Source organism: Electrona antarctica, assembly GCF_951216825.1.
Source record: "Electrona antarctica genome assembly, chromosome: 12".
In the NCBI taxonomy this organism is placed as follows: Eukaryota; Metazoa; Chordata; class Actinopteri; order Myctophiformes; family Myctophidae; genus Electrona; species Electrona antarctica.
Window position 1 is genome coordinate 9,628,218 of NC_136793.1, and position 15,358 is coordinate 9,643,575.

Consider the following 15,358-nt stretch of genomic DNA (forward strand, 5'->3'; position numbering starts at 1 on the left):
GCTAGAGCAGTAAAACACATCTTCTCTTATGGGGGGCCCTGGTGTATCTTTTCAAATGGGGGTCCGTGGGCTAATTAGTGTCAATTTGGGGGTCCTTGACATGAAAAAGTTTGGGAACCATTGCTCTATAAAGTCCATAAGGAGTTTTTAATTTTGTATTATGCCGTGCCCGGTCGCATCATTTTCAAGTTATCTGCACGCATTTATTTATACATAAATACGTACACGACCAACTCTGTCCGTTTCTCTGTTTGGGTGAGGCAAAAAATACAATCTATGTGAGCTAATCATTCAGACTGAGTGCTGGCTCAGTGTTCTCAGTTTCAGCCTCAAGGGAATTCCATGACATGTGACTCAAGGATGTAGTGATTAGAAAGAGTTGGCCATGGGTAAAAAAAGAAAGAAAAAAAGTCAAGGTCCCTGTGAGCTCAGGTCTGTCCCATTCCGGTGAATGCAATATCTCAGGAATACCTTATTTGGACTCGAGGATAAACTGATTGGAAGTATAGGTGTTCAAAGGTCAAGGTCAAGTCACTGTGACCTCACAAAAACACATTCATTACATTCCTTCACTATAGAGCGTCGCAGTCCCGTCCCCTTTCATGACGACGCCAGGCCCAGGAAATGAATCACAATGCATTTTTCCCATAGACATTTCAAAAAGTATTTATTTAAAGACCTTTTAAGCGTCGTACGAAGCCAACTCGACACAACACACACAATATTTTGGACCAAACAAATAATTACATAGAAGAAAAACAACAAAAAAAGTGTTGTAACCTGCCGTTTTTTTCTACTTTCTAATTCTTTGTTTTTAACTCAAATCTTTGCTTCTGCAAATAAGAAGAAATCTGTCAATAAAGGCAGAAAAAGCCAAAAAAACACCTTAAAAAAATAATGAAATAAGTGTCTTTCTCTCATATGAACTAAGGGACGTACCACTGGACACCTAATGCGAGGTTTATTACAGTAAAAAATAAATGTAAATGCATACATTGGAATGGAAACCTGGGTTTTACAACGACTGTGGCTCAGGAGGTAGAGCAGGTCGTCCAATGATCCATGGGTCGGCGGTTCGAATCCCAGCTCCTCCTGTCTACATGTCGAAGTGTCCTTGGGCAAGACACTGAACCCCAAATTGCTCCCGATGTGCTGGTTGGTACCTTGCATGGCTTCCGCCGCAATCGGTGTATGAATGTGTGTGTGAATGCACAATCTATGTAAAGCGCCTTGGATAAAGGTGCTATATAAATGCACCATTTACAAGTAACCAACATACAGCTCTGGAAATCAGTTTTACCGATATATCAGTTTCGACAAGGCATGTTCATGTGTGCGCATGTATGTTCACTTTCACAGCATGATGACGTGCACTGTGCTTCTCTTTCAGAATCGCCACAGGAGTGACAACCAAGTTAACAACCGCAAAGTCCAAGTTCTTCTTGGTGGCAAGTACGTTCGTGTGTGTGTGTGTGTGTGTGTGTGTGTGTGTGTGTGTGTGTGTGTGTGTGTGTGTGTGTGTGTGTGTGTGTGTGTGTGTGTGTGTGTGTGTGTGTGTGTGTGTGCGTTTGTGCGTGTGCAGGCGCGTGTATTTGCACAGCCGTTTGCATACAGTATGTGTGTGTATGTGTTGTCGTTTCAAAGCTGATTGTCTGGTTAAATTCCTGGGTTTGCCATATTGGCTGGGTACACAACTACACACACACACACACACACACACACACACACACACACACACACACACACACACACACACACACACACACACAGCTAGTGGCACCGTGCCGTCTCTCTAAGAGGACCACAGGAAACAGCTGCAGGGTGACAGGAAGTGCTTGGTTGTATTTCCTGTTGACTTGGCGTCTGCTATTTCAAATATGTGAGGGAGCGCTTGATTTATCATGTTTTGTCTTTCGTTGTCCCATTTCTCTAGATCAGGGGTCTTCAACAGGGGGGGTCCTCAGAGACACTGCGAGGGGGGCACCGAATCTTTGTGTGATAGGGACTTTATTTTATTATTTATTAACCGAAAATAGCAGATCTACATGCTCGGTCGGCTATTTTCGGCCATGTACAGGGCAAGAAGGGCAGACCGAGTACCGTGCCAAAGGTCACGATCACAAAGTATTGAGGGTTTAAGTCATGAACTGTCTGAAAACACACATTTAACATGAATCCAATAGTGGTGGTGGTGGTGGGGTCCCTGCTTCATCTCTCTCTCAGCTAAGGGGTCCCTGCTTCATCTCTCTCTCAGCTAAGGGGTCCTTGCTTCATCTCTCTCTCAGCTAAGGGGTCCCTGCTTCATCTCTCTCTCAGCTAAGGGGTCCTTGCTTCATCTCTCTCTCAGCTAAGGGGTCCCTGCTTCATCTCTCTCTCAGCTAAGGGGTCCCTGCTTCATCTCTCTCTCAGCTAAGGGGTCCCTGCTTCATCTCTCTCTCAGCTAAGGGGTCCCTGCTTCATCTCTCTCTCAGCTAAGGGGTCCCTGCTTCATCTCTCTCTCAGCTAAGGGGTCCTTGCTTCATCTCTCTCTCAGCTAAGGGGTCCTTGCTTCATCTCTCTCTCAGCTAAGGGGTCCCTGCTTCATCTCTCTCAGCTAAGGGGTCCCTGCTTCATCTCTCTCAGCTAAGGGGGGTCCCTGCTTCATCTCTCTCAGCTAAGGGGTCCTTGCTTCATCTCTCTCAGCTAAGGGGTCCTTGCTTCATCTCTCTCAGCTAAGGGGTCCTTGCTTCATCTCTCTCAGCTAAGGGGTCCTTGCTTCATCTCTCTCAGCTAAGGGGTCCTTGCTTCATCCTCTCTCAGCTAAGGGGTCCCTGCTTCATCTCTCTCTCAGCTAAGGGGTCCCTGCTTCATCTCTCTCTCAGCTAAGGGGTCCTTGCTTCATCTCTCTCAGCTAAGGGGTCCTTGCTTCATCCTCTCTCAGCTAAGGGGTCCCTGCTTCATCTCTCTCAGCTAAGGGGGGTCCCTGCTTCATCTCTCTCAGCTAAGGGGTCCCTGCTTCATCTCTCTCAGCTAAGGGGGGTCCCTGCTTCATCTCTCTCAGCTAAGGGGTCCCTGCTTCATCTCTCTCAGCTAAGGGGTCCCTGGTTCATCTCTCTCAGCTAAGGGGGGTCCCTGCTTCATCTCTCTCAGCTAAGGGGTCCCTGCTTCATCTCTCTCTCAGCTAAGGGGTCCTTGCTTCATCTCTCTCAGCTAAGGGGTCCCTGCTTCATCTCTCTCAGCTAAGGGGTCCCTGCTTCATCTCTCTCAGCTAAGGGGTCCTTGCTTCATCTCTCTCAGCTAAGGGGTCCCTGCTTCATCTCTCTCAGCTAAGGGGTCCCTGCTTCATCTCTCTCAGCTAAGGGGTCCCTGCTTCATCTCTCTCTCAGCTAAGGGGGGTCCCTGCTTCATCTGTCTCTCAGCTAAGGGGTCCTTGCTTCATCTCTCTCAGCTAAGGGGGTTCTTGCTTCATCTCTCTCTCAGCTAAGGGGGGTCCCTGCTTCATCTGTCTCTCAGCTAAGGGGTCCTTGCTTCATCTCTCTCTCAGCTAAGGGGTCCCTGCTTCATCTGTCTCTCAGCTAAGGGGTCCCTGCTTCATCTCTCTCAGCTAAGGGGTCCCTGCTTCATCTGTCTCTCAGCTAAGGGGTCCTTGCTTCATCTCTCTCTCAGCTAAGGGGTCCCTGCTTCATCTCTCTCTCAGCTAAGGGGTCCCTGCTTCATCTCTCTCTCAGCTAAGGGGTCCCTGCTTCATCTCTCGCTCAGCTAAGGGGTCCCTGCTTCATCTGTCTCTCAGCTAAGGGGTCCCTGCTTCATCTCTCTCAGCTAAGGGGTCCCTGCTTCATCTCTCTCTCAGCTAAGGGGTCCCTGCTTCATCTCTCTCTCAGCTAAGGGGTCCCTGCTTCATCTGTCTCTCAGCTAAGGGGTCCCTGCTTCATCTGTCTCTCAGCTAAGGGGTCCCTGCTTCATCTCTCTCTCAGCTAAGGGGTCCCTGCTTCATCTCTCTCTCAGCTAAGGGGTCCCTGCTTCATCTGTCTCTCAGCTAAGGGGTCCCTGCTTCATCTCTCTCTCAGCTAAGGGGTCCCTGCTTCATCTGTCTCTCAGCTAAGGGGTCCCTGCTTCATCTGTCTCTCAGCTAAGGGGTCCCTGCTTTATCTCTCTCTCAGCTAAGGGGTCCCTGCTTCATCTCTCTCTCAGCTAAGGGGTCCCTGCTTCATCTCTCTCTCAGCTAAGGGGTCCCTGCTTCATCTCTCTCTCAGCTAAGGGGTCCTTGCTTCATCTCTCTCTCAGCTAAGGGGGGTCCCTGCTTCATCTCTCTCGCACGCACGCACACAAAGATTCGGTTCATCTCTCTCTCTCAGCTAAGGGGTCCTTGCTTCATCTCTCTCTCAGCTAAGGGGTCCCTGCTTCATCTCTCTCTCAGCTAAGGGGTCCCTGCTTCATCTGTCTCTCAGCTAAGGGGTCCTTGCTTCATCTCTCTCTCAGCTAAGGGGTCCCTGCTTCATCTCTCTCTCAGCTAAGGGGTCCCTGCTTCATCTGTCTCTCAGCTAAGGGGTCCTTGCTTCATCTCTCTCTCAGCTAAGGGGTCCCTGCTTCATCTCTCTCTCAGCTAAGGGGTCCCTGCTTCATCTGTCTCTCAGCTAAGGGGTCTCTGCTTCATCTCTCTCTCAGCTAAGGGGTCCTTGGGCTGAAAAATGTTGGCCCTAAAAATCTTAACACATTTTACAGTGTAGATTGGGGTGCTACAGATAAAAATAAAGAGCAAAAATCTTCCCCAAGAGCAACAATCTGGCTTTTACTTTATACCCCCGTTTGGCACTTGACTATCTTCTACAGAGGAAGTAGACGTTGTGACCCGGTTTCCGTGTGTGAACTATCGGAAAGGATACTTACTGCATTCAGTGGTCTCTGGTGACCAGAGTGGAACGCGCCGTGTGCATGTTGTCTTTAACCTCTTTACTAAATTAGTTAATGGGCTCTATGCATCTTGGAATGAACGTGGGCCCCTATAGCTTCCCTACTTCCTTCAGGTGTTACCGATGATACTAATGAAGGCTCTGTTCCATTCTGGTCAAACAGAGTCAGGGTGCTGCTATTGTGCGTGTTGGATCACTGGAAACACTCTGCTACACCAGTGGGTCTCACTCTCAAGGTGTCCTTGAGTGGGTTCCAAATGGCCCGTACCTCTGAAAATGGACAAATGGAACCCTTGGGTTCCACTCTCAGAGTTATTGGGGTCCTTGAAATTACAACGTTTGAGAACCACTGTGCACTGACTAAATGGAACAGAGCCTTTATTTGGTATCATCAGTAAACACCTGTGAAGGAAGTAGGGAAGAGGCCCGGAAGTAGGAAGAGTTATATTCTGTGTGCATAGAGCCTATAGAGCGTCGCAGTCCCGCCCCCGACCATGGACCAGGAAATGAATCCCAATGCATTTTTCCCATAGACATTTCTAAAAGTATTTATTTAAAGACGGTTACGCCGCGGACAAAGCCAACTCGAGTCGTGACAACTCATGACAACACAAACAATATTTTGGACCAAACAAATAATTACAAAGAAGAAAAACAACCAAAAAAAGTGTTGTAACCTCCCGGTTTTTTCTTCTTTCTAATTATTTGTTCGGCCCAAAAAATTGTGTTTTTGGGCCGAACGGCGTAAACGTCTTTAAAGGGGCATTCCACTCATTTTCAACATTTTACTATGTCATTAATATACCTTAGAGCTGAAAAAAAGTCCCGCCATTCTGTGTTTCCTAGAACTAGAGGTCTGAAAAAAATCATTAACATGGTGAAACGCATCTTGATGATGTCATCAAGATGTGTTTCACCATGTTAATGCTTTTTTTCATAATTACAGTTCTAGGAAACACAGAATGGGGGGACTTTTCTATTATTTCCACACAACAGCTCTAAGGTATATTAATGACATAGTAAAATGTTGAAAATGGGTGGTTTCCCCTTTAAATAAATACTTTCTGAAATGTCTATGAGGAAAATGAACGGAGAATCATTTCCTGGTCCATGGTAGGGGGCGGGACTGCGACGCTCTATTGCCATTGTATTGTGTGTGTTGGGTGTGTTCCAGGTTGAGCAGTGAGAGGTGGATGGACGTGCAGGTGGGAGACATCATCATTGTATTGTGTGTGTGTGTTGGGTGTGTTCCAGGTTGAGCAGTGAGAGGTGGATGGACGTGCAGGTGGGAGACATCATCATTGTATTGTGTGTGTTGGGTTGGGTGTGTTCCAGGTTGAGCAGTGAGAGGTGGATGGACGTGCAGGTGGGAGACATCATCATTGTATTGTGTGTGTGTGTTGGGTGTGTTCCAGGTTGAGCAGTGAGAGGTGGATGGACGTGCAGGTGGGAGACATCATCATTGTATTGTGTGTGTTGGGTGTGTTCCAGGTTGAGCAGTGAGAGGTGGATGGACGTGCAGGTGGGAGACATCATCATTGTATTGTGTGTGTGTGTTGGGTGTGTTCCAGGTTGAGCAGTGAGAGGTGGATGGACGTGCAGGTGGGAGACATCATCATTGTATTGTGTGTGTTGGGTGTGTTCCAGGTTGAGCAGTGAGAGGTGGATGGACGTGCAGGTGGGAGACATCATCATTGTATTGTGTGTGTTATTGGGTGTGTTCCAGGTTGAGCAGTGAGAGGTGGATGGACGTGCAGGTGGGAGACATCATCATTGTACTGTGTGTGTGTTGGGTGTGTTCCAGGTTGAGCAGTGAGAGGTGGATGGACGTGCAGGTGGGAGACATCATCATTGTATTGTGTGTGTTGGGTGTGTTCCAGGTTGAGCAGTGAGAGGTGGATGGACGTGCAGGTGGGAGACATCATCAAGCTGGAGAACAACCAGTTCGTCACGGTCAGTAGAGATGTGTGTGTCACCATTACAACTTTAAGCTGATGATGAATTGTCGCACAAAAGATTGCGGGTTAACGGGTTAACCGGGTTAACGGTGCTGGAGATTAGCTGGTAACAGACGGACAAACGGAATAAACAGCAGGATCTTTGTGTGTGTCTCTCTTAGGCTGACCTTCTCCTGCTGTCCAGTAGCGAGCCTCTGAACCTGATCTACATCGAGACGGCAGAACTGGACGGGTAACGTTTAATGCTCTCCTCAAACAGTGTTCACCCTTTTCACATCAAGGTTCATTATTTATTCGGCAGCCGCATTTGTGCCATGTACGGACCACCAGTCGCTGATATTCGTGTGCGTGCGTGCGTGCGTGCGTGCGTGCGTGCGTGCGTGCGTGCGTGCGTGCGTGCGTGCGTGCGTGCGTGCGTGCGTGCGTGCGTGCGTGCGTGCGTTATTTACGTAATGCCCCTGTAATGCCATTGTTACATATCAGACACATGCACGGAATAGGAAATAAAGGGGGATTTCCTTTTTATGTGTCTTTGTAAATGCTACTGACGTTTGTGTGCAACACTCTTGAAAACAAAAGTATTGCATTGTGGGTTTGAGCTGGCACGCCCCTTTTGATGTCAATCAAATTTAATGGCACTTAATTCAAATGTCATTGCCAAAAATTGTTTTTATCTTATTTCATTTAAATTATTTATATTTTAGGGGCATGTCATGCGGTCTACCTGCACAGCCTTTGTGATCTACTGGTAGATCACGATCTACCTTTTGGGCGCCCCTGCTCTAGGCTATGGTCAAAGCTGCGGGCTATCTCTAATACACACTCTCTCACGCACACACGCACACACACACACACACACACACACACACACACACACACACACACACACACACACACACACACAGACACGTCACACATTCCGTCGACAAATACAAACTAGACTAAAATGTTAGGGAGGGACTAGTGGAGAAGAGCTCACAACACGTCGCAGCACAATGCGTTGTGAGCTTGTAGATCGGCTAATATCAGCTTGCAACCAATTACGATGCCATCAATTAAGGCCCGGCAAAATACATTTTAGTCGACTAAATCAACTGTAGATTTAGTAGATTTACTAAAACTAAAACATTTCAGATAAAAAATAAAATATATGACCAAAACCTACACCAGTGGTTCCCAAACTTTTCATGTCAAGGACCCCGAAATTGTCACTAATTAGCCCCGCGGACCCCCATTTGAAGAGATATACCAGGGACCCCCATTTGAAGAGATATACCAGGGACCCCCATTTGAAGAGATATACCAGGGACCCCCATTTGAAGAGATATACCAGGGACCCCCATAAGATAAGACTTTTACAGCTCTAGCAGTGATTCTCAACCCCTTTAATTTCAAGGACCCCCAGTTTGACATTAATTAGGCTACGGACCCCCATTTAACATTTCTATCTCTGAGACCCCAGTTTGTAGTGTAAATATCGATGTTAATTTAACTCTTGAGAGTGTACAAAATTTGCACACTCTCAGAGTTACAGACCCATAAGGGTCCAAATTGTGGTTCCAAACTCATTTAGCAGGGGACCCCCCTGGAACTCCCGCAAGGGCCCCTGGGGGTCCCCGCCGGACGCCACTTTGGATTGGGAACCACTGACCTACATCAGGGGTTCTCAACCCGTGGGTCGCGACCCCTCGGGGGGTCGCCAAATTATTTTAGGGGGTCCCCAAATTATTTTCCCAAAAAAATAAAAAAATAAAAAAAATAGCAGACCTACAAGCTCGTAGCGCGCCACTCGGTGGCGCGCTATGAGCTTGTAGATCTGCTATTTTTCAATAGCTAAATTATAACATAATGCTTAAAACACCAAAAGGGGTTCCCGCCCAAAATGGCTTAAGGTTATTGTAGCAGTCAATTTATATTGGGGGTCGGGAGGGGGCGGGGCGGGGGTCCCGAGACATTGCCAAAGCATTTCCGGGGGTCCCCGGCAAAAAACGTTGAGAACCCCTGACCTACATCATAATGTGCTGTCAAAATCAACACCGTTCCTCTGTCATGTGTGTGTTGACAAAAATGACAAAAAATGACAAAAATTTAAAAAAAAAAACATATCTGCTGGGCGAAGTACAACAATGTGCAAACACAGCAGCAAGATTCGTGAGTTGCTGTGATAGGAGAAGGATATCAAACGGAACACAACCACCCTAAAGACTAATCATTGTGTATATTCCTGCACTATACCTGCATCCAGTGATCTTGGTACAATATAGACATTGATCTATTGAAGATTCTGACGTTCAAATGTACATATTTTTGTATTGCTGTATTGTTGTATTGTGCTTTCTGCTTTGGCAATGTAAACGTATGTTTTCTCATGCCAATAAAGCCCTTTGAATTGAATTGAATTGTGTGTTCCTGTGTTTCCTCAGAGAGACCAACCTGAAGGTGAGGCAGGCCTTGACGGTTACAGGAGACATGGGGGACAACATTGAGAGCCTGGCTGCCTTCAACGGTGAGGAAACATATACCATCGCTGTTCATATCTGTCTCTAATTATGTTTTATGTATCAAAAAATTAATTACTAGTAGTAATTTTTACTAGTTGACTAGTTGACTAGTTGCCTAGTTTACTAGTCAACTAGTTGTTTAACTACCTATTATGTTTTTTTGGAAATAAATATTTGTACATTTAAAAACTGTGTACATTGGTGACTATAACTATAATCCCCCCTCCCCCCTCAACTAGTACCAACAAGGTCAACTAGTGGATTTGCTTAATGCCCTAGGGGTGGGGTCGATTCATGATATATCGCGACTTTTATTGCCAAAATATTAAAATCGAATTGTTCAGAATAGATTTTCACCACATTGCTGCTGGTACGTGTCAGTTTTTGGAAGCATAAACAAAGATGTAGGAGCGCACTCCAATAGTGGGGAGTTGCTGACCACGGGAGACAAAACGTTTTCGTAGTCACGATGCAAAAAAAAACTCTTTTATTGAAAGACCAACGTTTCGGCAAACAATATGGCTTCTTCAGGGTATGAAGAAGAGTTTATAAGCATAAACACGATGTGAATGTAGGGAAGTCCCTGACCCTAAAGCGACTGAAGGATGAAATCGCTCTAAGACAGGGGTTCTCAACCCGTGGGTCGCCTCGGGGGGTCGCCAAAATATTTTAGGGGGTCCCCAAATTATTAAAAAAAAAAAAGAAAAAAAAAGGGTTTTTTTTTTAAATTTTATTTTCACGATTTTTCAAAAATAGCAGACCTACAAGCTCGTAGCGCGCCACTCGGTGGCGCGCTATGAGCTTGTAGATCTGCTATTTTTCAATAGCTAAATTATAACATAATGCTTAAAACACCAAAAGGGGTTCCCGCCCAAAATGGGTTAAGGTTATTGTAGCAGTCAATTTATATTGGGGGTCGGGAGAGGGCGGGGCGGGGGTCCCGAGACGTTGCCAAAGCATTTCCGGGGGTCCCCGGCCAAAAACGTTGAGAACCCCGGCTCTAAGAGATGGAGGAAGATTATTCCAATCAGTGTTGTTTTTGGCAGCAAATGTCTATTTTAGCTTTAGTCATATTTTAGTCACCTGGAATGTTAGTGACTAAAATGTTAGAATGTCTAGTTTTAGTCGACTAAATGTCATAAGATTTTAGTCGACTAAATCTGCAGTTCAGTTCATTTAGTCGACTGAAATGCATTTTGGCGGGCCTTGATGCCGTCGTAATGGCTCATTTTACACTTGTTGAAAATCGCCGATCTACAATCGTAGATTGTAGATCTGCTATTTTCAGCATGCAACCAAGTGTAAAATGACTTGTACTGGATCTCTTGTCCACTGTTGACGAAATTGTCAATACATTTAGCTTAGTTTTAGTCATAATAGCTTAGTTTTTATTTAGTTTCCATTTAGTTTTCGTCAGTGAAAAAAGGTAGTCGACGAACATTCTTCGTCTTAGTTTTAGTCGACAAAAACAACACTTGATTATTTCCAATCAAATGAGGCTTTGTCTTACTGGTCTTTGTAACAGCTTTTCTTTGTTCATACCTCCAGGCGAAGTTCGCTGTGAGCCTCCCAACAACCGCCTGGATCGCTTCACGGGAACGCTGACCTACGACAACCAGAAGTACTCGCTGGACAATGAAAAGATCCTGCTCCGAGGGTGCACCCTGAGGAACACCGACTGGTGCTTCGGACTGGTGCTGTTCGGAGGTGAGGACACACCACAGTGGTGTATGTAGTAGAGTAGACTGGTGCTGTTCGGAGGTGAGGAGTCAGACACACCACAGTGGTGTATATAGTAGACTGGTGCTGTTCGGAGGGGAGGAGTCGGACACACCACAGTGGTGTATGTAGTAGACTGGTGCTGTTCGGAGGGGAGGAGTCGGACACACCACAGTGGTGTATATAGTAGACTGGTGCTGTTCGGAGGCGAGGAGTCGGACACACCACAGTGGTGTATGTAGTAGACTGGTGCTGTTTGGAGGGGAGGAGTCGGACACACCACAGTGGTGTATATAGTAGACTGGTGCTGTTCGGAGGTGAGGAGTCAGACACACCACAGTGGTGTATATAGTAGACTGGTGCTGTTCGGAGGGGAGGAGTCGGACACACCACAGTGGTGTATGTAGTAGACTGGTGCTGTTCGGAGGGGAGGAGTCGGACACACCACAGTGGTGTATATAGTAGACTGGTGCTGTTCGGAGGTGAGGAGTCGGACACACCACAGTGGTGTATGTAGTAGAGCAGTGGTTCTCATTATCGAACTCTTAACCCATTCAGGACGGGAGGAACGCCTTTTGGTGTTCTAAGCATTATGTTATACTTTAGCTATTGAAAAATAGCAGATCTACAAGCTCATAGCGCGGCACCGAGTGCCGCGCTATGAGCTTGTAGATCTGCTATTTTGTTTTAAATCATGAAAATATCCTGAAAATGTGGCACAAATCTTTGAATATATTATATTCTTTCAGAGCAGAACATTTTTTTAACTCAAATCTTTGCTTCTGGGTGGGTCCCTGGAACAACATATTTTCAGATGGGGGTGCGCAGGGGGATCCTTGACATGAAAAAGGTTGAGCAGCAACTGACATAGAAACAGGTTTTTCAGAAAACTCTTAAGATTAGAAGCCATTTTTTAAGAATTGACCTCAGGTCTAAATTGGTTAAACTTGGAACCCCCCCCCCCCCCCCCCCCCCCATACAAGATTTGTGTTGTTAATTATTGTTTCAGTAATATTAAAAAAAAAATCACATTCTTTCAAATGTGTATTCATTTGTTTTTAATAGCTACCGTAATTTAAACCGACAGCTTCAGTTACTACTGTTAGTTACTTTGCAGGTTCAGATTATGAATACAAAGTATGCATTAACTATAGGCTACAGTGCTTACACCCTACTTTATGTGACAAAAAGCCAAAGTATAAGCAATGCTCGAAATATCTTGTACTTTTACTTTGGGACTGTAAGCATTATGTTCTTGCCAATAATGTCTTACGTTTACAGATTATAAGAATAAAAATAAAAAGGGTAGTGTTGAATGTCACCCTGAACCTACAGCTCCCCCCTGTGGTGAGAGATTAAAATAGCAGGCTGAAAAGATTGGCACAATATTGGCACTTTTTATGCCCAAGGCGCAAAGCAAAAGTCTGCAGCCGCTGCTGATTGCTGTCCAAGTGTTCAGTGGTCATTTTTATTTCACAATATCTTGTTTAAAACGTGTTCTCCTTCGAGCCAGATTTGAACTAGTGACCTAAGGATGTCCCTTAATCAACTACAGTTCTCCACTCTACAAACTGAGCTATCAAAGGGTTGATAACAGATCTGTTGCTCTATATTTTTTACTGAGCCAGAAATCATGTTGAATATTCAAGGCTTGAGGAATAAACTACCTTGTGTTGTCGTGAGCTACATGTATGTAATTTATAACTGAAAACAGGCCAAGAACAGGTCACTGTATCTTCCAATAGGTAGTTTTTCTTTCACAATGTCATGTTCAAAACATGCCCTCCTTCGAGCCGGATTTGAACCAGCGACCTAAGGATGTCCCTTAATCAACTACAGTCCTCCGCTCTACCAACTGAGCTATCGAAGGGTTGAGTTTTCACTGAGCACCATGCACCACTGATTCCAGAAATGTTGAATATTCACTGGGAATATTGACCGGGACCAGGTATGGAATCTGGGACATTCTGTTTCCCAGGCTGGCTGTCTCTATACCAAGCCCCCAGATAGGGCTGGCCAACGTTGAAGCGCTCGGCCCTACTGGTCAGAGCTGGGACTGCAGGCAGGCCCGTGCATTTAGCACGAGGAAACCCTGTGCAGCAGCTGGGGTTTAACATTGAGCGTTCTTCCGGGTGCTTCAGGGTGACCAGATCCAAACTGTTCATTTGAGGGACAGAAGTATCGCTTGTGTGGGACACGAGGGATGGGGGGACCCCGTCCCCCCATCCCACTTGTCCCACACAAGCGATACTGGAGTACCGGGTTAGCAACTTAATGCCTTGATGTCATATTCGACCATAGGCCTATTGGCTATAAACTCCTCTGGTGTCTCACATTTTGTTTTAAAATCATGCTTTATTTTTATTTTTATGCTATTTTAACAGGCTTAGAAACATGTTGCAAGAAGAGACAATGAGAGAGCTTTACAACAGAAGGCCAACTATTAGTGGACCAACTATTCAGGCATTTGAACTCTGATGCAATTGCCTGCCAGTCACATTGATTGATTGATTGAAAAATGTATTAACAGTTTGCAGAATTACAGTACATTTCAAGCACAAACTCAATACAAAGGCTGTTAACTGTGAGTGGACGACCCAATTAAGCATTACACTTGTTTCCAATAGGGTCCACAATGTTCAATTCATCAAAAACATTTAGAGACGTACAAATAGACACTTCTATATAGACAAAGGACAGAACACAATGTGGGACAGGGTCTCAATTTGTGGGACGCCTGAAAAGTCTTGGAAATGAGGGACTGTCCCACGCAAAGAGGGACATCTGGTCACCCGCCTTCAAAACGCCACTGAGCAACTTCCATCGAAATGAATAGCAGGGGGCGGGGCAGTCCGCCCTCTATCCTTTATGAATGGTAAACGGTGCATTTATATATAGAGCGTCGCAGTCCCGCCCCCTACCATACTATGGCCCAGGAAATGAATCCCAATGCATTTTTCCCATAGACATTTCAAAAAGTATTTATTTAAAGACGGTTACGCCGCGGACAAAGCCAACTCGAGTCGTGACAACTCATGACAACACAAACAATATTTTGGACCAAACAAATAATTACAAAGAAGAAAACCAACAAAAAAAGTGTTGTAACCTGCAATTTCTTTCTTCTTTCTAATTATTTGTTCGGCCCAAAAAATGTTGTTTGTTGTCATGATTCGTCACGACTCGAGTTGGCTTTGTCCGCGGCGTAAACGTCTTTAAATAAATACTTTCTGAAATGTCTATGAGGAAAATGAACGGAGAATCATTTCCTGGGCCATGGTAGGGGGCGGGACTGCGACGCTCTATAGTGCCTTTATCCAAGGCGCTTTACAGAGATTGCGCATTACATTCACCCATTCATACACACATTCATACACCGATGGCAGCCGAGACCATGCAAGGCACAGCACATCAGGAGCAAATTATATAAATTATTATAACTCTATGGTCTACCCATTCAGCTATGGCCGCCCAAACTCATTTAAAACTAATTTTAAATAAATGTAATTTTCATCAGAAAAATGCAACCATACATTACAGTGCATATACGTTATATAACAGAGACTTCACATTTAAAAGTCACCAAAATGTGATTAGGTTTGACTTCAATGTATTATTTGAATAAACCAGTGTTTACATTAGATTACACCAATGAGTGGGTCAGTACTATGAAGCAGAAGCAACTTCTTACAGTAAATAAGTGATAGATAACACTAATGTGAATACAACATAGCATACCCACTAAAAGGTCAATTGAAAATGAAAAGTAAAACATCCAAAAAGCTACAATAGCGGCTCATGTGTGCTCCAGGGACGTGCACACATAGACATCAAAGGGGGCTTCAGCCCCTGCCCTTTTACCCGTCTGTAAAACAACTGCCCTTTCCAGACCACGAATGCAGCATTTACTACATGGTGAAAGAAATGCAAAATGCCACTTTCCATGCCATTGCTTAATGTAAATCGCTCTGGATTAAGAGCGTCTGCTAAATGCCTAAATTGTAAATAGAGGGTATGCGCGTGACATCATCATCAAACCAGGAAGTTATGCAGGAACGCCTACTGAGTGGCAAAAAACTACTTTCTGGCCTTGACATCCCATACATCCACACAGAAAAGTCATATCTGATTGCATTAAACGACATTAAACAATGTTAAACTCACTTTGCATGTTGCTTTGCCACTCGATTTGCCACTCGATGTGCCATTCACTTTAAGCATGCACATACCCTCTATTGTATACTGTATATACCAGAAGGCAGCATTCAGGAGAATTGCTTTTTTTTCCTCC

The 15,358-nt window shown here is 45.2% G+C and overlaps 1 protein-coding gene across 1 annotated transcript in view; it reads left to right on the top strand.

Moving 5' to 3' along the window:
• atp8b5a (ATPase phospholipid transporting 8B5a) overlaps nucleotides 1-15,358 on the top strand; it is a 96,754-nt gene that overhangs the window by 44,750 nt on the left and 36,646 nt on the right. Inside the window, exons 6-11 of the mRNA XM_079516037.1 lie at nucleotides 1,391-1,452; nucleotides 6,064-6,117; nucleotides 6,770-6,842; nucleotides 7,009-7,079; nucleotides 9,271-9,353; nucleotides 10,897-11,055. Coding sequence (XP_079372163.1) covers nucleotides 1,391-1,452; nucleotides 6,064-6,117; nucleotides 6,770-6,842; nucleotides 7,009-7,079; nucleotides 9,271-9,353; nucleotides 10,897-11,055 — 502 coding nt within the window. The remainder of the gene's footprint in view (nucleotides 1-1,390; nucleotides 1,453-6,063; nucleotides 6,118-6,769; nucleotides 6,843-7,008; nucleotides 7,080-9,270; nucleotides 9,354-10,896; nucleotides 11,056-15,358) is intronic.